Genomic DNA, 21,966 nt, shown 5'->3' on the forward strand with positions numbered 1-21,966 from the left:
ATTCAGATCAGCCACCTGTCAATCATCCAGCAGTCTATGATTCAGATCAGCCACCTGTCAATCATCCAGCAGCCTATGATTCAGATCAGCCACCTGTCAATCACCCAGCAGTCTATGATTCAGATCAGCCACCTGTCAATCATCCAGCAGTCTATGATTCAGATCAGCCACCTGTCAATCACCCAGCAGTCTATGATTCAGATCAGCCACCTGTCAATCATCCAGCAGCCTATGATTCAGATCAGCCACCTGTCAATCATCCAGCAGCCTATGATTCAGATCAGCCACCTGTCAATCATCCAGCAGCCTATGATTCAGATCAGCCACCTGTCAATCATCCAGCAGCCTATGATTCAGATCAGCCACCTGTCAATCATCCAGCAGCCTATGATTCAGATCAGCCACCTGTCAATCATCCAGCAGCCTATGATTCAGATCAGCCACCTGTCAATCATCCAGCAGCCTATGATTCAGATCAGCCACCTGTCAATCATCCAGCAGTCTATGATTCAGATCAGCCACCTGTCAATCATCCAGCAGTCTATGATTCATAACTTCAACACACTGTGATTGAACCCTTGGGAGAAACACAAAACACGGATGTGCTGTGACAGACAGATGTTCAGTGTGTGTGTGTGGTCATGTGACCCTCCAGGCCGAGCAAATGTCAAATGTTGATTTGTGTTTGATGGTCTTATAGGTCGGCGTGTGTGTGTGACTGTTGTTCATCAAATGAGAGTGTTTGATCGCGGTCTGAACACCCGCCTGAGGAAAGATGAGCTCATGTGAGAGGTTAAAACAGGACACCACACACACACACACACACACACACACACACACACACACACACACACACACACACACACACACACACACAATAAACACACACACACACACACAATAAACACACACACAGCCTGACCCTGACCTAATTTCAGAGGATTTAACAGTGCGAGGAGATTCATAGAATACACACACACACACACAGCAGCGAATGAACATCACATGTTGATGTGTAATGAGTGTGTATTTTTGCCATGAGCGAGTGAACGACGACAGTGACACAAACCTTGACAAAAACAACATTCAAAGGTTGCATGATCCTGGCAAAAACAAATATCTTTTTCTGCCATATATATATATATCTCGCAACATTAAAACACAGGAATGTTCAGCACATGACTTGAATAGCTGTATTTGGAAATATTTTAAAGTCCCCCTCTGTTGTAAATCCAGTGTTTAATGTTGTTTATATGTCTATGTGGTGTTTTTAATATGCTTTAAGACAAACCATGTGTAAATTCATAAGTCGACAGCATTGCTGAGTATTTTCTGCTTAAAACTGCAGTGAACCAAAGACAGTCTCAAAAACACGCTTTGAAATCGCTGGTGTTTCTGACGTCACAAACTACCTTGTAACCAATCAGATCAACGAGTGATCGTCAACGAGTGGTTCTCTGAGTGAGTGAGTGAGTGAGTGGAGGCGGGGCTCATTTTCATTTCATAGAAACACGAATACTAAACGAGGCAAGGGTGTCGAGTTACATTCAAGATATTTTAAAGCATTTTTAAGGAAAGAACATTTAAACATGTCATTTTGGTGAGTTTTAACAGATAAAGTGATCGACTACAGGGCGCTTTAAACATTCCAGGTGATTTAGTTGGGGAGTGCAAAATAAAAATAGCTGAAAAAGCTGTAAAAAAATATTTATTTTACTCCTTTATTGAGTCCTTTTTAGAATTAAATTTGTATTTTTTTACTTTAAATTTTTTTTAATACAACTGTAGAATTACAATGCTAATATTTCTGCCTTTCTTCATTTTTCAAATGTTGAACCATCAACTTTTATGTTGACGGGTGGCTGGCTATCAATGCAGACCGAATGCATTTTCAATCTGTTCTGAAGCGGATTGTTTTATTGAGCGTGCAGACGGTAAAACTGCCCCACAATCCCCCTCTCTCACCTGATGACGGTGGACACAGGTGTGTGTGGACCTTTATCCTTCAGCTCCTGTACGTTCACCACCTGAGGAACCGTCTTCAGCGTGGACTCGCTCAAACACGCACCTAGAAACAGAGCAGATATGCTCGTCAACGGGTTTCTGATGATATTAAATGATTACAGGCCCATTTATGATCAACTGCGAGTGTGTTATCAAATGATTATGATACATCGTACTGATGATGTCAGCTAAAACTGAACTCTCAATGGCGTTTTACTAAACAGTCTAAAACAGATTTTATAGAGAGAATCATGGAAATGTTTCACTTTATGATATATATATTTTTCAAATATACACTTGATGTTACACTTACGGTCTAAGAGAAGTGCAAAAGGCTTCAAAAGTTGCAAAAAGGTGATTAGGTTTTTGTTTTAATAGATTAATGTATGAGTGCTTTACACAATATAATCTCTATGATATTTCTAAAATACTTTACAAAACTTTTTTCTACACTACTGTTCAGAAGTTTGGAATATTAATGTTTTTTAAAGTCTCTTCTGCTCTCCAAACCTGCATTTATTTGATTAAAAATACAGTAAAAATAGTAAAATATTAATTCGATGTAAATCATCTGTTTCCTGTGTGAATATATAGTAAAGCGTAATTTATTCCTGTGATCAAAGCTGAATTTTCAGCATCATTACTCCAGTCTTCAGTGTCACATGATCCTTCAGAAATCAGTATAATATGATGATTTGATGCTCAAGAAACATATATGATTATTATTATCAGTGTTGAAAACAGTTGTGCTGCTTTATATATATATATTTCCTTGATTCTTTGATGAATAGAAAGTTCAAAACAACAGCATTTATTTGATAGAAATATTTTGTAACATTATAAATGTCTTTAGTTACTTTTGATCAATTTAACGCATCCTTAAATTCTGTAGTGTATTATAAATAATAATACATAAATTGAAAGAGAACTAATGTTTTTGCAGTTCAGACAGTCTCTGGTGTCTGTCGCCCCCTAGTGTACAGAGACACATACTAATAAACACAGACATCTCATGTAAATGGATTATTATAAAAAATAGGGATGTAATAATATATCGTGTCACAATATATCGCAATACAAAAATGCAACAATATGTATCGTGAATAGTGACATTAAATATTGTGTACAGTTCACTCAAAATAAAAATATCTGAGAGAAAAAATTCAAGTTTTCAGAGTTTTAGTTTCAGTACTACATTAAACTATTATACATGTTGACTATAATGTATAATAATGAAATGAGGGAATATTTATGGGTCCTGATGATGCCAAATGTCTGATGTTTCCAATAAAAAGTGGCCTAGATTATTTTAAACATCTCGTCAGTGAAAGAGAGCAAGCATATTCGTTTAAAATAATTCTGTATTTTCAGCTTCAGAATCATGAATATTGTTATTCTGGTGTCTCAATTGTCATGTGCTTTGGGTTACCAGAACCAAGTCCAAGACTATTCATTTACACACACAATGTAATACCACATTTAGCATTTTAATCAATAGTACATTTTTTGTAACCTTTTGTAATAATACTAAAGATCAGCTCGAAATATGTTATTTATTCGGTAAACATGTGAAGGCTAGTGTGTTTGTACCGGGTTTCTGGCTGGTCATGTGTCTGCTGAGGGCGGCTCTCCCAGCAGCCTGAGGGGCGGGGACTGTGGTGGGCGTGGCCTTCTCAGTGGGCGGGGCTCCGTGCTTCACTGTTTTTGTGGCTAGCGCTGTGCTATCGGCACTGTCCATGTTTATCCTTGGAGCTGCAAAACATTCAAGAGACAGTCCAACCAAAAATTATTCAGACACCAGATATAATGTTTTATATTGTTTAACTAGTGTGTGCAGGACACCATAGTTCATTTATGCAAGTGAGGAGAGCAAAATAAAGTAAACTGTGACATATTATACCAAATATTCTTCATACAGTGACTACCAGTAACATTTATAAACATACAGGAGCAAAAATGATTGGGACACTTTGAGCTGATCATGTTTTGCTGAAGTGTTTTTTCTTTAATAACTAATGCAGCTTTTTACACCACAGACTGAACAACATGAAGCATTGCTTGGTAACTGGTTGAGCTAAACTGGTATTATCTAATTGTGTAGTTAAATTTAACAGCTGACAGATATTCAACATAATTCATGTGTGAGAGTCTAACAGAAGGACGGACAAAACCAGTGAAATATCAACTGAGTTCATAACTCTGAGTTCTTGTCATAAACAGTGATAATGTGAGAAATGTTGAAGATCTGACTGTAAATGACCGAGAACACGCATTATTAGGTTTATATTATATATATATATATATATATATATATATATAGGAGATGTTGGAGTGCGGTGTCACCGGCGCTGATGATCGGGACTCTGCTGAAGGGACTGGGACTGAAGCCCGGCTGTATGGAGGGAGTTCGGACCACGGTCGGGTGTCTCGGGATGCTGGGCATCAGAACCGGCTCGTCCTCGGCCAGCGCCAGCGAGTCCTCGGCCTCCAGAACCTGAGACAGAGACGAGCTCGAGCTCAGCTCATCCAGATCCTCGTAGAACTGAGGACACAGGAACGCGGACCGCGACAGGTTGGCTGAGGAACGGGACACACGGAGAGATCACGGACCGTTTCAGATTCAATTATGTGAATTTGTTCATTTCAATGAGTTTGATAGACAAAGTCACAGTAATACTTGGTTAAATGACTCACTAAGAGTTTAATTTGTTCATTTTAAATAGTTTTATATTTAAAACACACACGCGCTGTTTTCTGTGTTCGTGTGTGTCAGTATATTGGATCCGTGCAGCTCTTAAAGTGACGGCACTAATATTCCTGCTGTCTCTATAATAAACTGAATAACTTTTGTAACTATATTTATAATGTGTATTTTATTTATAAAGTGCAGAGTTATTTTATTTTTTGATACATTACAGTTTCAGTACCTGTACACCGTAAAATCGTAAAACGCTGTTTTATTTAAACGTATCTTTGTTCAGTTGTATCTATATCTTGCGATTGCTCATTTTTTAAGTTCTTTTTTAATTACTGTTTAAATTAAAACTTAAGAGTGTTTATTGTCTTTAATAATGCTTGAAATGTATATTAGTTCGGCTAGTAGTAAGTGTTCTTAAGCCTGTTGATTTCGGTTCATGATATTCAGCTACAATTAAATATTTTGCAATAAGACTAAATGTGAATGATATCTAGGTTTTATTTTATTCTATTCAATATTGGAATCGAAATTAGGAATCGATAAGCAGAATTCAAATTTCAAACGATACCCAACCCTAATTATCAGTACCTGAGATTATCAATGTCATATTTTTATGTTGTTCCCGCTGCTTTCTAAAATATAATCATCAAGAATTGGAAAACATGGAAAAGACGCTATTTATCGCGCGTCTGGTTAGAACACGTGTTTAGGCGAATCAAATTATGAATAATTTACTGGCCTTTTAAAACAAGTACTCCATTTGTGGAATCTGATTACATAATCTAGAAGACATGCATACAAAACACATGCTTCAGGAAAACACGTGTGTGTGTGTGTGAGACGTACCTGGAGCCGTGGATCGAACCGGTGGAGTCTGTCTCTTCGACAGGAAGTTCCTCAGCTGAGACTGCTTGGCTGGGGTCATTTTAGCTGCACACACACACACACACACACACACACACACACACACACACACACACACACACACACACACACATCAACATCTCACTGCAGCTCATCTGTGCAGAAGATCATGGCTCATTCAGATTGACATGTTAAGCCGTGTTTCCACCGCAGGAATCAGGATCTAAATGAAGTTCTGGGTAAATATTTCCAACTCAGAATAGGGGCTTTCGCACCGGACAAACATTTTCATAGTTCCTAGAAACTATTGGCGGAAGTTCCCGGATCTTGGCGTGTTCACACCGCAGGAACTAGGAACTCCTTTTAGAGGCTTTCGCACCGGATAAGTCTAGGAACGAGCCACCAGTGTTGTGACTTTTATTTTGACGGCGCTGAGCTCACAACGCTCGCATTCTCCGGGTTCATTAGTTTACGATCTGTCTAACACTCCTGTCTTGTACATTATTAGATAGAACTGTTATACATAGAAAGTAGACAGTAATAAACAGTTATTAGCGTGTGTTTGATGTCCAGTGTTGCGGAGCAGAAACACACAATCATGTTTCTCTCGGTCTCCTCATAGTCGCGTTGGATTTTCTCCACAGTGTAAAGATTAAGAGGCTCACCAATCACTGTTTTACATGATCGTATAGTTAGTTTCTGGAGTAAATATATAGTCTATAATCTGTGCGTTTAGACAGCCTTTATTAAAAATGGCGGGTGCTGGTGTTTTGCGTGCGTTCGGCCAATCAGCGAACACACAGATTATAGCCTATATATTTACTTCAGAAACTAACTCTACGATCATGTAGAACAGTAGCCGCGTTTCCATTACCCTTCAAATTGCGCAAATTGAAATTGCGAATTGAAAATACGCCCAATTTTAAATTTAAGACTTTTTAATGCCACTTTGAATGAAATTGAAGACCAAACCTGTGATGGAAATACACATTATAGTCCATACGTATATGTAATGTTTAACATAAGTAATTGAAGCAATTTAATATTAACTACTTGTTTATTGACCTAAAATCAAATGTAACATTTGCAATAGTGAGAATATTCAGAAAAATAGCTCCCGTCATGTTATGTTACTTAATTATACCATACGTTATAAGTAAAAAACTCAACATTTAGAATTTTTACCTCAGTATGTTTCTTCTGTGAGTTTTTTGGTTAGTTTGTTTATTAAGCGTGCAGGGCAACCACCCATATTGCATTACAATAATCTAGCCATGATGTCATGAACGCATGAACTAGTTGTCATTTTATAACTGAAGATGACTTGACTATCCGGTGCAAAAGCCCCTAAAGGACCTGTGCACTGAACGTGCTGATTGGTTGAGTAGAGTTCATGCCGCATTATGATTGGTCGACTCCACGCAGAATTTTATTTCAAACACGACCGATGACAAAGTTCAGGCTTTATTAAGCTTATATTCAGAGGATGGGAACTGTAAAGTCACGCAGTGCTACATCACCGGACTATAATCTCCACGGTACTTTAGATAGCGGTGGAAACGCAGATACCAACAGGTCTGGGGGAAAATAAGTTCCTGGGACGAATTGTTCGGGTAATTTCAGTGTAAACGCGGCTTTAGACATGAGATGGAGGCGGCTCTCATCAATCCTGCCACTCTTACATGGGGATTTGTCTTGAGTCCTGGGAGCCGTTTCCAGACTGGCCTTCAGAAGAGCTTCCTTCAAACTCTCCAGCTCACTGTCCAGACTGTAAAACAAACACACACACACACACACACACACACACACACACACACACACACACACACACACACACACACACACACACACACACACACGTGAATACTGACGCTTCTTCCATGACAAAAAACACAGTGCTTTACAGCGACACTCTCTCAATATCCTCATGGTTTATTATAAATTTGCAATAAATTGATTCATTAAAATATCATGATTTTAGCGGTTCAAGTGCGACAAAAGTCCGCAGGTCTCTGATAAACACTCAATTATTTTTGCAAAAATGAGTTTCATGTCAAAATGACCCGAAGGAAGGATGAGCGTTAAATATCTGAACTCTGAAATCCATATTTTATGTGCATTAGTTCTTAGAATATGAAGAACAGCAGTGCAACAATGTACATAATAATCCCTGGATGTTGAGGTTTATTCTAATTTGAACATTTTTACAGCATCCTGTGGTGGTACTGTAGTACAGTTACATAAATGCGCTGCAAAAATGCTTTTCTTACTTAGTATTTTTGTCTTGTTTCCAGTCCAAATATGTAAAAATTCTTAAATCAAGATGCATTTACTAAAGTAGTAAAATGCCATATGATATTATGTCTTGTTTTCTGGGGAAATGAATCTAAATGAAGTGAGTTGTTGCTTAAAACAAGCAAAATGATCTGCCAATGGGGTGAGAAGCTGTTCTCTCAAGCAAACCCTTGATGAGCATCGCTGGAGAACAAGTGCAAATCAAAGCCACTTCATAAACCTGATCTACGCAAGAGTCTGCACTCTAATAAAGGCATTTTCAACAGATCACATGGTGGAGTTTTGATTCAATCTAGTCCCGAAAATCACCAACATTTGCCATTCACAAACAAACACTGCAAAAAATGATTTTCTTACTCAGTATTTTTATCTTGTTTTCAGTCAAAATATATAAATATTTTTTAAATCAAGATGCATTTATGTCTTGTCTTCTGGGGAAATAAATCAAAATGAAGTGATTTGTTGCTTAATAAAGCAAAATTATCTGCCAATCTGCCTAAAAAAAAAAAACGCAGGTGTGTGATGCGCAGGTGTGTGTGTGTGTGTGTGATGCGCAGGTGTGCGTGTGTGATGCGCAGCTGTGTGTGTGTGTGATACGCAGGTGTGTGATGCGCAGCTGTGTGTGTGTGTGATACGCAGGTGTGTGATGCGCAGCTGTGTGTGTGTGTGTGATGCGCAGCTGTGTGTGTGTGTGTGATGCGCAGCTGGGTGTGTGTGTGTGATGCGCAGCTGGGTGTGTGTGTGTGATGCGCAGCTGGGTGTGTGATGCACAGCTGTGTGTGTGATGCGCAGCTGTGTGTGTGATGCGCAGCTGTGTGTGTGATGCGCAGGTGTGTGTGTGATGCGCAGGTGGGGTGTGTGTGTGATGCGCAGGTGTGTGTGTGATGCGCAGGTGTGTATGTGATACGCAGGTGTGTGTGTGATACGCAGGTGTGTGTGTGATACGCAGGTCTGTGTGTGTGATGCGCAGGTGTGTACGTGATACGCAGGTGTGTGTGTGATACGCAGGTGTGCGTGTGTGATGCGCAGGTGTGTGTGATGCGCAGGTGTGCGTTTGACGCGCAGGTGTGTGTGTGTGTGTGACGCGCAGGTGTGTGTGTGTGACGCGCAGGTGTGTGTGTGACGCGCAGGTGTGTGTGTGTGTGACGCGCAGGTGTGTGTGTGTGTGATGCGCAGGTGTGTGTGTGTGTGATGCGCAGGTGTGTGTGTGTGATGCGCAGGTGTGTGTGTGATGCGCAGGTGTGCGTGTGACGCACAGGTGTGTGTGTGACGCGCAGGTGTGTGTGTGTGACGCGCAGGTGTGTGTGTGTGATACGCAGGTGTGTGTGTGATACGCAGGTGTGTGTGTGTGTGATACGCAGGTGTGTGTGTGTGTTTGTGATGCGGAGGTGTGTGCGTATGATGCGCAGGTGTGTGTGTGTGTGTGATGCGCAGGTGTGTGTGTGTGTGATAGGCAGGTGTGTGTGTGCGTATGATGCGCAGGTGTGTGTGTGTGTGTGATGCGCAGGTGTGTGTGTGTGTGATAGGCAGGTGTGTGTGTGTGTGTGATGCACAGGTGTGTGGGTGATACGCAGGTGTGCGTGTGATGCGCAGGTGTGTGTGTGATGCGCAGGTGTGCGTGTGTGACGCGCAGGTGTGCGTGTGTGATGCGCAGGTGTGCGTGTGATGCGCAGGTGTGTGTGTGATACGCAGGTGTGTGATGCGCAGGTGTGAGATGCGCAGGTGTGAGATGCGCAGGTGTGAGATGCGCAGGTGTGTGTGTGTGATAGGCAGGTGTGTGTGTGATGCACAGGTGTGCGGTTGACAAGCAGTTGTGCGTTTGATACGCAGGTGTGTGTGTGTGACGCGCAGGTGTGTGTGTGTGACGCGCAGGTGTGTGTGTGTGATGCGCAGGTGTGTGATACGCAGGTGTGCGTGTGATACGCAGGTGTGCGTGTGATACGCAGGTGTGCGTGTGTGACGCGCAGGTGTGTGTGTGTGTGTGATGCGCAGGTGTGCGTGTGATGCGCAGGTGTGCGTGTGATACGCAGGTGTGAGATGCGCAGGTGTGTGTGTGATAGGCAGGTGTGTGTGTGATAGGCAGGTGTGTGTGTGATAGGCAGGTGTGTGTGTGATAGGCAGGTGTGTGTGTGATAGGCAGGTGTGTGGGTGATACGCAGGTGTGCGTTTGATACGCAGGTGTGTGTGTGATACGCAGGTGTGTGTGTGTGTGTGATGCGCAGGTGTGTGTGTGTGATGCGCAGGTGTGTGTGTGTGTGATGCGCAGGTGTGTGTGTGATGCGCAGGTGTGTGTGTGATGCGCAGGTGTGTGTGTGTGATGCGCAGGTGTGCGTTTGATACGCAGGTGTGTGTGTGATGCGCAGGTGTGTGTGTGTGTGTGATGCGCAGGTGTGTGTGTGATGCGCAGGTGTGTGTGTGTGTGTGTGATGCGCAGGTGTGTGTGTGTGTGTGATGCGCAGGTGTGTGTGTGATGCGCGTGTGTGTGTGTGATGCGCAGGTGAGTGTGTGTGTGTGTGTGTGTGTGATGCGCAGGTGTGTGTGTGATACGCAGGTGTGTGTGTGTGTGTGTTTGTGATGCGCAGGTGTGTGTGTGTGATGCGCAGGTGTGTGTGTGTGATGCGCAGGTGTGTGTGTGTGATGCGCAGGTGTGTGTGTGATGCGCAGGTGTGTGTGTGATACGCAGGTGTGTGATGCGCAGGTGTGTGTGTGATAGGCACGTGTGTGTGTGTGTGTGATACGCAGGTGTGAGATGCGCAGGTGTGTGTGTGATAGGCACGTGTGTGTGTGTGTGTGATACGCAGGTGTGTGTGTGTGTGTGTGTGATGCGCAGGTGTGTGGGTGATACGCAGGTGTGTGTGTGTGATGCACAGGTGTGTGTGTGTGTGATGCGCAGGTGTGTGTGTGATGCGCAGGTGTGTGATGCGCAGGTGTGTGTGTGTGATAGGCAGGTGTGTGTGTGTGTGTGTGTGATGCGCAGGTGTGAGATGCGCAGGTGTGTGTGTGATAGGCAGGTGTGTGTGTGTGTGTGTGTGTGTGTGTGATGCACAGGTGTGTGGGTGATACGCAGGTGTGTGTGTGTGTGTGTGTGTGTTACGCAGGTATGTCTTGTCACACGAAGAATCAAAATACACAACTGGTGTGCACATCCCAAACACCCAGAGTTGGGCGCAGGTGCAGGACAACTGAGTAATACAAATGAAAAAAAGAAGTGTGAAGTCCGCACACTGAAAAAGCTGCTCCAAAGAATTTATTAGCAAGGCAACGTTTCGACCATCAGGTCTTCATCAGGCACAACAATGTTTCAAATAATTTTTCAGTGTGCGGACTTCACACTTCTTTTTTTCATATGTCTTGTCACACACCTGCGCATCACAAACACATATTATGCTGGTTTCAGGTAGGTGTGTGATACGCAGGTGTGTGTGTGATACACAGGTGTGTGTGTGATGCGCAGGTGTGTGATGCGCAGGTGTGTGTGTGATGCGCAGGTGTGATGCGCAGGTGTGTGTGTGATGCGCAGGTGTGTCATGCGCAGGTGTGTATGTGTGACGCGCAGGTGTGTGTGTGTGTGTGACGCGCAGGTGTGTGTGTGTGTGTGACGCGCGGGTGTGTGTGTGTGACGCGCGGGTGTGTGTGTGTGTGACGCGCGGGTGTGTGTGTGTGACGCGCGGGTGTGTGTGTGTGACGCGCGGGTGTGTGTGTGTGACGCGCGGGTGTGTGTGTGTGACGCGCGGGTGTGTGTGTGTGACGCGCGGGTGTGTGTGTGTGACGCGCGGGTGTGTGTGTGTGACGCGCGGGTGTGTGTGTGTGACGCGCGGGTGTGTGTGTGACGCGCGGGTGTGTGTGTGTGACGCGCAGGTGTGTGATGCGCAGGTGTGTGATGCGCAGGTGTGTGATGCGCAGGTGTGTGATGCGAAGGTGTGTGTGTGATGCGAAGGTGTGTGATGCGAAGGTGCGTGTGTGATGCGAAGGTGTGTGTGTGATGCGCAGGTGTGTGATGCGAAGGTGCGTGTGTGATGCGCAGGTGTGCGTGTGTGATGCGCAGGTGTGCGTGTGATGCGCAGGTGTGCGTGTGTGATGCGCAGGTGTGCGTGTGTGATGCGCAGGTAGGTGTGTGATGCGCAGGTGTGCGTGTGATGCGCAGGTGTGCGTGTGATTTGCGCAGGTGTGCGTGTGTGATGCGCAGGTGTGTGATACGCAGGTAGGTGTGTGATGCGCAGGTGTGCGTGTGAAGCGCAGGTAGGTGTGTGATGCGCAGGTGTGCGTGTGTGATGCGCAGGTGTGCGTGTGTGATGCGCAGGTGTGCGTGTGTGATGCGCAGGTGTGCGTGTGTGATGCGCAGGTGTGCGTGTGTGATGCGCAGGTGTGTGCGTGTGATGCGCAGGTGTGCGTGTGTGATGCGCAGGTGTGCGTGTGTGATGCGCAGGTGTGTGATGCGCAGGTGTGCGTGTGTGATGCGCAGGTGTGTGATGCGCAGGTGTGCGTGTGTGATGCGCAGGTGTGTGCGTGTGATGCGCAGGTGTGCGTGTGTGATGCGCAGGTGTGTGATGCGCAGGTGTGCGTGTGACGCGCAGGTGTGCGTGTGATGCGCAGGTGTGCGTGTGATGCGCAGGTGTGCGTGTGTGATGCGCAGGTGTGTGATACGCAGGTAGGTGTGTGATGCGCAGGTGTGCGTGTGAAGCGCAGGTGTGCGTGTGTGATGCGCAGGTGTGCGTGTGTGATGCGCAGGTGTGCGTGTGATGCGCAGGTGTGCGTGTGTGATGCGCAGGTGTGCGTGTGTGATGCGCAGGTGTGCGTGTGTGACGCGCAGGTGTGCGCGTGTGACGCGCAGGTGTGTGCGTGTGACGCGCAGGTGTGTGCGTGTGACGCGCAGGTGTGTGTGTCATGCGCAGGTGTGTGTGTCATGCGCAGGTGTGTGTGTCATGCGCAGGTGTGTGTGTCATGCGCAGGTGTGTGTGTCATGCGCAGGTGTGTGTGTCATGCGCAGGTGTGTCATGCGCAGGTGTGTCATGCGCAGGTGTGTCATGCGCAGGTGTGTGTGTCATGCGCAGGTGTGTCATGCGCAGGTGTGTGTTCACCTGTTCTGTTCTGAGGGTGTGGAGGGCGTTCGGCTGGCGAAGCTCCACACTGATGTTCCTCTGTAGAGTCTCAGCTTGTGCAGGTCACCTGACAAACGGTCCAGGACATGTTTCTGCTGGTTGATGATGTCCAGGTTATTGGCCAGCGCTGCAAACAGAGCCTCTCTCTCCGGGACGATCATGTGTCTGCGGGAGAAATCACGAGCTGTGTTTACATGCTGCGGATTTAGCTTGTGCACGAAATTAAGACTATCGCATAAAACATTTGTGAATAAAGCAGAGTTAAGATCTCATGTGTTCAAGAGAGCAAAATCATCACTTCCTGTGACTCTGCTGCAGAATATCGGTAATTAAACTGTAAGTTGCTTTAATGTGGATATTTTTCCCTCCATCATAAACGAGTGTGTGTCGAGCGTCAGACGAAACACTATAAACGCTGTCATGTTCTCTTGCGTTCGGATGTTGGTGTTCGGGAACACACTCGTGTGTGTGTGAGACGCTTCTGGAGGGAATTAAACCAAATCATTCTGATCACACACTTTCACTCCGGCGTTCCAGAAACACCAAACCGACATTTGAGACGCTGCGATGCCATTGGTCCACTGGTTACTGCAGTTATCCAATCACAGCTGACGCTGAGGCATCATGGGATTTATTCAGTAAATGTGTTGCCATCATAGTTTATGCGCATGTCGTCTTATCGGATAAAAAAACATGAGCGCTAGAGCTGTCAAAATGGCTGAAAATCTACATCCAAATTTCTTTCTTAAATATTAGCAAAATAATAAAGGCAATACTTGATGTTAGAGGAAACAGGTACAGTATTGTTTCCTGTGCACACAAGAGGGCGCAAGCGAGCACAATAAGCAAATATAAACCAAATCAAGATAAAATCAAAAACATAATTTCCTTAATATACATGCAAGGAAAATTTGGTTACAATAGTGCGTTAAACTGTGTTCGTGCATCAGTAACCAGAGAAACACACTTCGACACACAGCGTAATGAACTACATGAACACACAACAGCAAACTGACATTCAGAAACACTCACTTCTACTCACTACATCTACATATACACTCTCACTCACACTCACACACACACACACTCACTCACTTCTACTCACTACATCTACATACACACTCTCTCACTCACACACACACACTCACTTCTACTCACTACATCTACATATACACTCTCACACACACACACACACACACACTCACTTCTACTCACATCTACATATACACTCTCACACACACACACACTCACTTCTACTCACTACATCTACATACACACTCTCTCACTCACACACACACACTCACTTCTACTCACTACATCTACATATACACTCTCACACACACACACACACACACTCACTTCTACTCACATCTACATATACACTCTCACACACACACACACTCACTTCTACTCACTACATCTACATACACACTCTCTCACTCACACACACACACACACTCACTTCTACTCACTACATCTACATATACACTCACACACACACACACACTCACTTCTACTCACTACATCTACATATACACTCACACACACACACACACACACACTCACACTTCTACTCACTACATCTACATATACACTCTCACACACACACACACACACACTTCTACTCACTACATCTACATATACACTCTCTCACACACACACACACACACACACACACACACACACACACACACACACACACACACACACACACTCACTTCTACTCACTACATCTACATATACACTCTCACACACACACACACACTCACTCACTTCTACTCACTACATCTACATATACACTCTCACACACACACACACTTCTACTCACTACATCTACATATACACTCTCACACACACACACTCACTTCTACTAACTACATCTACACTCTCTCACACACACACACACACACACACACACACACACACACACACACACACACACACACACACACACACACACACACACACACTCACTCACTTCTACTCACTACATCTACATATACACTCTCACACACACACACACACACACACTTCTACTCACTACATCTACATATACACTCTCACACACACACACACACACTTCTACTCACTACATCTACATGTACACTCTCACACACACACACACACACTTCTACTCACTACATCTACATATACACTCTCACACACACACACACACTTCTACTCACTACATCTACATATACACTCTCACACACACACACACACACACTTCTACTCACTACATCTACATATACACTCTCACACACACACACACACACACACACACACTTCTACTCACTACATCTACATATACACTCTCACACACACACACTTCTACTCACTACATCTACATATACACTCTCACACACACACACACACACACTTCTACTCACTACATCTACATATACACTCTCACACACACACACACACACACACACACTCACTTCTACTCACTACATCTACATATACACTCTCACACACACACACACACACACACACACACACTCACTCACTTCTACTCACTACATCTACATATACACTCTACCACACACACACACACACTCACTTCTACTCACTACATCTACACTCTCACACACACACACACACACACTCACTTCTACTCACTACATCTACATATACACTCTCACTCACACACACACACACTCACTTCTACTCACTACATCTACATATACACTCTCACACTCACTTCTACTCACTACATCTACATATACACTCTCTCACGCACACACACACACACACACACACACACACACACACACACTCACTTCGACTCACTACATCTAAATATACACTCTCACACACATACACACACACACACACACACACACACACACACACACACACACACACTCACTTCTACTCACTACATCTACATATACACTCTCTCACACACACACACACACACACACACACACACACACACACACACACACACACACACACACTCACTTCTACTCACTACATCTACATATACACTCTCACACACACACACACACACACACACACACACACACACACACACACACACTTCTACTCACTACATCTACATATACACTTTCACACACACACACACACACACTCACTTCTACTCACTACATCTACATATACACTCTCACACACACACACACACACACACACACACACACACACACACACACACACACACACACACACACACACACACTCACTTCTACTCACTACATCTACATATACACTCTCTCTCACACACACACACACACACACACACACTTCTACTCACTACATCTACATATACACTCTCACACACACACACACACACACACACACACACACACACACACACACACACACTCACTTCTACTCACTACATCTACATATACACTCTCACACACACACACACACTTCTACTCACTACATCTACATATACACTCTCACACACACACACACACACACACTCACTTCTACTCACTACATCTACATATACACTCTCACACACACACACACACACACACTCACTCACTTCTACTCACTACATCTACATATACACTCTCACACACACACACACACACACACACACACACACACACACACACACACACACTCACTCACTTCTACTCACTACATCTACATATACACTCTCACACACACACACACACACACTCACTTCTACTCACTACATCTACACTCTCTCACACACACACACACACACACACACACACACACACACACACACACACACACACACACACACACACTTCTACTCACTACATCTACATATACACTCACACACACACACTCACTTCTACTCACTACATCTACATATACACTCTCACACACACACACACACACACACACACACACACTCACTTCTACTCACTACATCTACATATACACTCTCACTCACACACACACACTCACTTCTACTCACTACATCTACATATACACTCTCACTCACACACACACACACACACACTCACTTCTACTCACTACATCTACATATACACTCTCACACACACACACACACACACACACTTCTACTCACTACATCTACATATACACTCTCACACACACACACACACACACACTCACTTCTACTCACTACATCTACATATACACTCTCACTCACACACACACACACACACACACTTCTACTCACTACATCTACATATACACTCTCACACACACACACACACACACACACACACACACACACACACACACACACACACACACACACACACACACACACACACTCACTTCTACTCACTACATCTACATACTGATCATCAAAACCACCTTGCTGTTTCCATCCAGCGTTTTTAAATGTGATATCCCAAAATAGGGATGGTTGGATTCTCTTCTCAGGAAACACAATAATCCCATCCGCTCACCTCTGCTTCTTCTTCTTCTCCAAGTGCATCTCCCACTCCACGTCTAAAACGCCATTCACGTCCTCCATGGCAAACTTCACGTACTGGTACAAGCGGCGGATCTCCTGTGACAAAAACACACTTTCAGATGGCGCTCTAGGCTAGTTTTTTGACAGCATGTGGCGCTCTAGGCTAGTTTTTTGACAGCATGTGGCGCTCTAGGCTAGTTTTTGACAGCAGATGGCGCTCTAGGCTAGTTTTTGACAGCAGATGGCGCTCTAGGCTAGTTTTTGACAGCAGATGGTGCTCTAGGCTAGTTTTTGACAGCATGTGGCGCTCTAGGCTAGTTTTTGACAGCATGTGGCGCTCTAGGCTAGTTTTTTGACAGCATGTGGCGCTCTAGGCTAGTTTTTGACATCAGATGGTGCTCTAGGCTAGTTTTTGACAGCATGTGGCGCTCTAGGCTAGTTTTTTGACAGCATGTGGCGCTCTAGGCTAGTTTTTGACAGCATGTGGCGCTCTAGGCTAGTTTTTTGACAGCATGTGGCGCTCTAGGCTAGTTTTTGACAGCAGATGGCGCTCTAGGCTAGTTTTTGACAGCAGATGGCGCTCTAGGCTAGTTTTTGACAGCAGATGGCGCTCTAGGCTAGTTTTTGACAGCATGTGGCGCTCTAGGCTAGTTTTTTGACAGCATGTGGCGCTCTAGGCTAGTTTTTGACAGCATGTGGCGCTCTAGGCTAGTTTTTTGACAGCATGTGGCGCTCTAGGCTAGTTTTTGACAGCAGATGGCGCTCTAGGCTAGTTTTTTGACAGCATGTGGCGCTCTAGGCTAGTTTTTGACAGCAGATGGCGCTCTAGGCTAGTTTTTGACAGCATGTGGCGCTCTAGGCTAGTTTTTGACAGCATATGGCGCTCTAGGCTAGTTTTTGACAGCAGATGGTGCTCTAGGCTAGTTTTTGACAGCATGTGGCGCTCTAGGCTAGTTTTTGACAGCATGTGGCGCTCTAGGCTAGTTTTTGACAGCATGTGGCGCTCTAGGCTAGTTTTTGACAGCATGTGGCGCTCTAGGCTAGTTTTTGACAGCATGTGGCGCTCTAGGCTAGTTTTTGACAGCATGTGGCGCTCTAGGCTAGTTTTTGACAGCATGTGGTGCTCTAGGCTAGTTTTTGACAGCATGTGGCGCTCTAGGCTAGTTTTTAACTGCAGATGGTGCTCTAGGCTAGTTTTTGACAGCATGTGGCGCTCTAGGCTAGTTTTTGACAGCATGTGGCGCTCTAGGCTAGTTTTTGACAGCATGTGGCGCTCTAGGCTAGTTTTTGACAGCAGATGGCGCTCTAGGCTAGTTTTTGACTGCAGATGGCGCTCTAGGCTAGTTTTTGACAGCAGATGGCGCTCTAGGCTAGTTTTTGACAGCAGATGGCGCTCTAGGCTAGTTTTTGAGATGGCGCTCTAGACTAGTTTTTGACAGCATGTGGCGCTCTAGGCTAGTTTTTGACAGCAGATGGCGCTCTAGGCTAGTTTTTAACTGCAGATGGCGCTCTAGGCAAGTTTTTGACAGCAGATGGCGCTCTAGGCTAGTTTTTAACTGCAGATGGTGCTCTAGGCTTTTTAACCGCACGCTTAAACGCTCAAGAAGACCGATCGTGCGTTCGGCTAAGTCTGAGAGAGTACTCGCACCTCAGAATGCTTTTATGATGCGAGATTAATGTAAACGGCCACTGCAAATACCCTTGTATTTCGCTTCAACCTTTTCGAACTTTAGGAATGATTATTTTATAGCAGGTTCAAGTGGTGTGTGTAAGGTGTAAAGTTTAAGACATTAAAAGTGTGTTTATGCACATGTATACCTCTGTGCTGAATATTTAAGATTACACATGACTGTTTACAGAGAGGAAAGGGGACTCTTATTATGAAGTTCCCAGAAGTGCGGTTGTTGTTGGTTAAATATGGTGTACATGAATAAACGGATGATCGATAAACGTCAGAAGTATCTTTAAGTGTAACATTGATTGAACGAAAATATGACAACATAGTGTCGGCCCAGATCCGGCCCACATCTGGTACACAAGGAATCCACACGGCCCAGAAGTGGGCCGGATCTGGGCCGACATCATGTTGCTGTCTGCAAAAAATGCTTTTCTTTCTTAGTATTTTTGTCTTGTTTCCAGTCCAAATATCTAAAAATTCTTAAATCAAGAGATATTATGTCTTGTTTTCTGGGGATATTTGTTGGTTAACAAATCACTTTTTGTTTTGATTTGTTCCGGTTTACATCAGATCAACACTAGAGTCTAACGTTTTTTTTAAATCTTCTCTTAAAACAGACATTTTTTCTTTAGCTTTTAATTCACTGTGAGCTTCTGTCATGAATGTGTGGTTTGCCCGTGTCTCTTTATCTTGTGTTTGCTCAGCACTTTGGTCAACCATGTTTGCTGTTTTTAAATGTGCTATATTAATAAAAACAAACTTGAAACTTGTTGCTTAAAAAAAGCAACATTATCTGCCAATGGGGTAAGAAAAATAATCTTAACTAAAATAGAAACAATATTATTTTTCTCACCTCATTGTCTGATTATTTTGCTTGTTTTAAGCAAAAACACTTAATTTTGATTTATTTCCCTAGAAATCAAGAATTAATATCGTATGGTATTTTACTCATCTAGTAAATGCATCTTGATTTAAGAATTTTTAGATATTTGAACTGGAAACATGAAAAATACTAAGTAAGAAAAGATTTTTGCTGTTATAAACTAAGCTCAGAATCGATTCGAGAGAGGATCGTGATGCAATCATCGATTTACTATCCCAGCCCTAATGATCTCGTCCTCAAACGTGTGTGTGTGTGTGTGTGTGTGTGTGTGTGTGTGTGTGTGTGTGTGTGTGTGTGTGTGAGGAGACCTTGAGCTGCTCCTCTCGCCGCGGGTCCAGGGGTTTCTTGTAGAGAAGCTGGAGATAGTCTTTGTCTCGGTTGAGCTCGCTTTGAGCTCGCGCCTCCTCGGCTCCAGCGAATCCCTCCAGCAAGCTAGTCTTTAGCGCGCTAATGTCCCCGTGAAGAGACTGCGTACAACAGTCGCACAATCAAACATACAACACAACCACTGTGACACCAACAGCTCATCATTATCCACCTCTACGCCCAGTCACTCCGACGCACAAGTTGTGTTTATCCCTTTAAGTCACATTTTTCTTAGTCTTGATTTAGTTCAACCAAAAATGTAAATTCTGTCAGTGATTCCTCTCCCTCATGTTGTTCAACCCCGTAAAACCTTCGTTCATCTTCGGAACACGAATTAAGATATTTGTGATTAAATCTGAGAAGCGGATCACTCCTCCATAGGCTTGTAAGGGATTGAAACTTGTTCCCCGAAAACTTATTAAAGACATCGTTAAAACAGTCCAAGTGACTACAGTGGCTCAATCTTAAGTTTATCAAGCGACGAGAATACTTTTTGTGCGCAAAAACAAACAAAAATAACGACTTTATTTCAACTATTGATTTCCTTCTCTGTGGGCGTCGAGTGAGTTCACTAGTGTAACAGCGCAGCGCTTCTGTGTTGTACGTCACACGCATCACACACATGACCAGCGTCGGCCAATAGTGAGCCTGCGTGTGACGTAGCACTACGCTATCACACTACGCTATCACACTACGCTGTCACACTACGCTGTCACACTACGCTGTCACACTACGCTGTCACACTACGCTGTCACACTACGCTGTCACACTACGCTATCACACTACGCTGTCACACTACGCTGTCACACTACGCTATCACACTACGCTATCACACTACGCTGTCACACTACGCTATCCCACTACGCTATCACACTACGCTATCACACTACGCTAACTCACTCGAGGCCCACAGAGAAGGAAATGTATAGCTGAAATAAAGGCGTTATTTTTGTTTGTTTTTGCGCACAAAAAGTATTCTCGTCGCTTGATAAACTTAAGATTGAGCCACTGTAGTCACTTGGACTATTTTAACGATGTCTTTAATAACTTTTCGGGGAACAAGTTTCAATCCCTTAGAAGCCTATGGAGGAGTGATCCAGCTCTCAGATTTAATCACAAATATCTTAATTCGTGTTGCGAAGATGAACGAAGGTCTTACGGGGTTGAACAACATGAGGGAGAGTAAATACTGACAGAATTTTTGGGTGAACTGTCCCTTTAAAGAATAATAATAAAATAGATTCTCCTTTTTGTGGTCCGAAAAGAAAGAAGGGCATACGGCGTCAGAACAATGCCAGGGTGAGTAAATTATGCAATTTTCATTTTAGGGTGCGCTGTCCCTTTAAGTGTGTGTTGTACCTCCGTGGTTTCCTTGATCTCCAGAGTGAAGGCGTGGAAGTTCTCCGAGTCTTTCCTCAGGTCTCTCATGTCGTCTGTGCTTCCCACCCGGAAATCTGCATTTCTGCAGCGGGTCTTCAGATCGTCCAGCTCCTTCTGAAAGTGTGCGATCTGAGCAGAGAACAGGCCCGCGTCAACACCACTAGCCAATCAGACGCGAGCATGTGATCATCGGGCTCTACCTCAGACCTGAGTGGGGTGGGAATCTCGAGGCTACTCACGATTCAAATCCATTCAGAGAGTTTTTAAGGCCAGACAAGTAGTTTGTTGAGGTCAATTTGTAGA

The 21,966-nt window shown here is 44.2% G+C and overlaps 1 protein-coding gene across 3 annotated transcripts in view; it reads right to left on the minus strand.

The window, feature by feature from the left end:
- The window catches only part of nup214 (nucleoporin 214), a 96,578-nt gene that overhangs the window by 44,262 nt on the left and 30,350 nt on the right, over positions 1-21,966 (minus strand). For 2 of the 3 annotated variants that reach the window (XM_077213905.1, XM_077213904.1), the window contains exons 16-24: positions 21,643-21,792; positions 20,226-20,384; positions 17,349-17,452; positions 12,940-13,125; positions 7,249-7,334; positions 5,549-5,632; positions 4,348-4,581; positions 3,595-3,756; positions 1,966-2,068 (exon numbers count right to left, since the gene is read on the minus strand). In XM_077213905.1, the coding sequence (XP_077070020.1) occupies positions 1,966-2,068; positions 3,595-3,756; positions 4,348-4,581; positions 5,549-5,632; positions 7,249-7,334; positions 12,940-13,125; positions 17,349-17,452; positions 20,226-20,384; positions 21,643-21,792 (1,268 nt within the window). Of the gene's footprint in view, positions 1-1,965; positions 2,069-3,594; positions 3,757-4,347; positions 4,582-5,548; positions 5,633-7,248; positions 7,336-12,939; positions 13,126-17,348; positions 17,453-20,225; positions 20,385-21,642; positions 21,793-21,966 lie in introns of all 3 variants that reach the window. The other variant, XM_077213907.1, reaches the window with a different exon arrangement.

This window comes from Siphateles boraxobius, unplaced genomic scaffold (genome assembly GCF_051911475.1).
Source record: "Siphateles boraxobius isolate OS27281-9 unplaced genomic scaffold, OSU_SipBor_1 67, whole genome shotgun sequence".
NCBI lineage: Eukaryota > Metazoa > Chordata > Actinopteri > Cypriniformes > Leuciscidae > Siphateles > Siphateles boraxobius.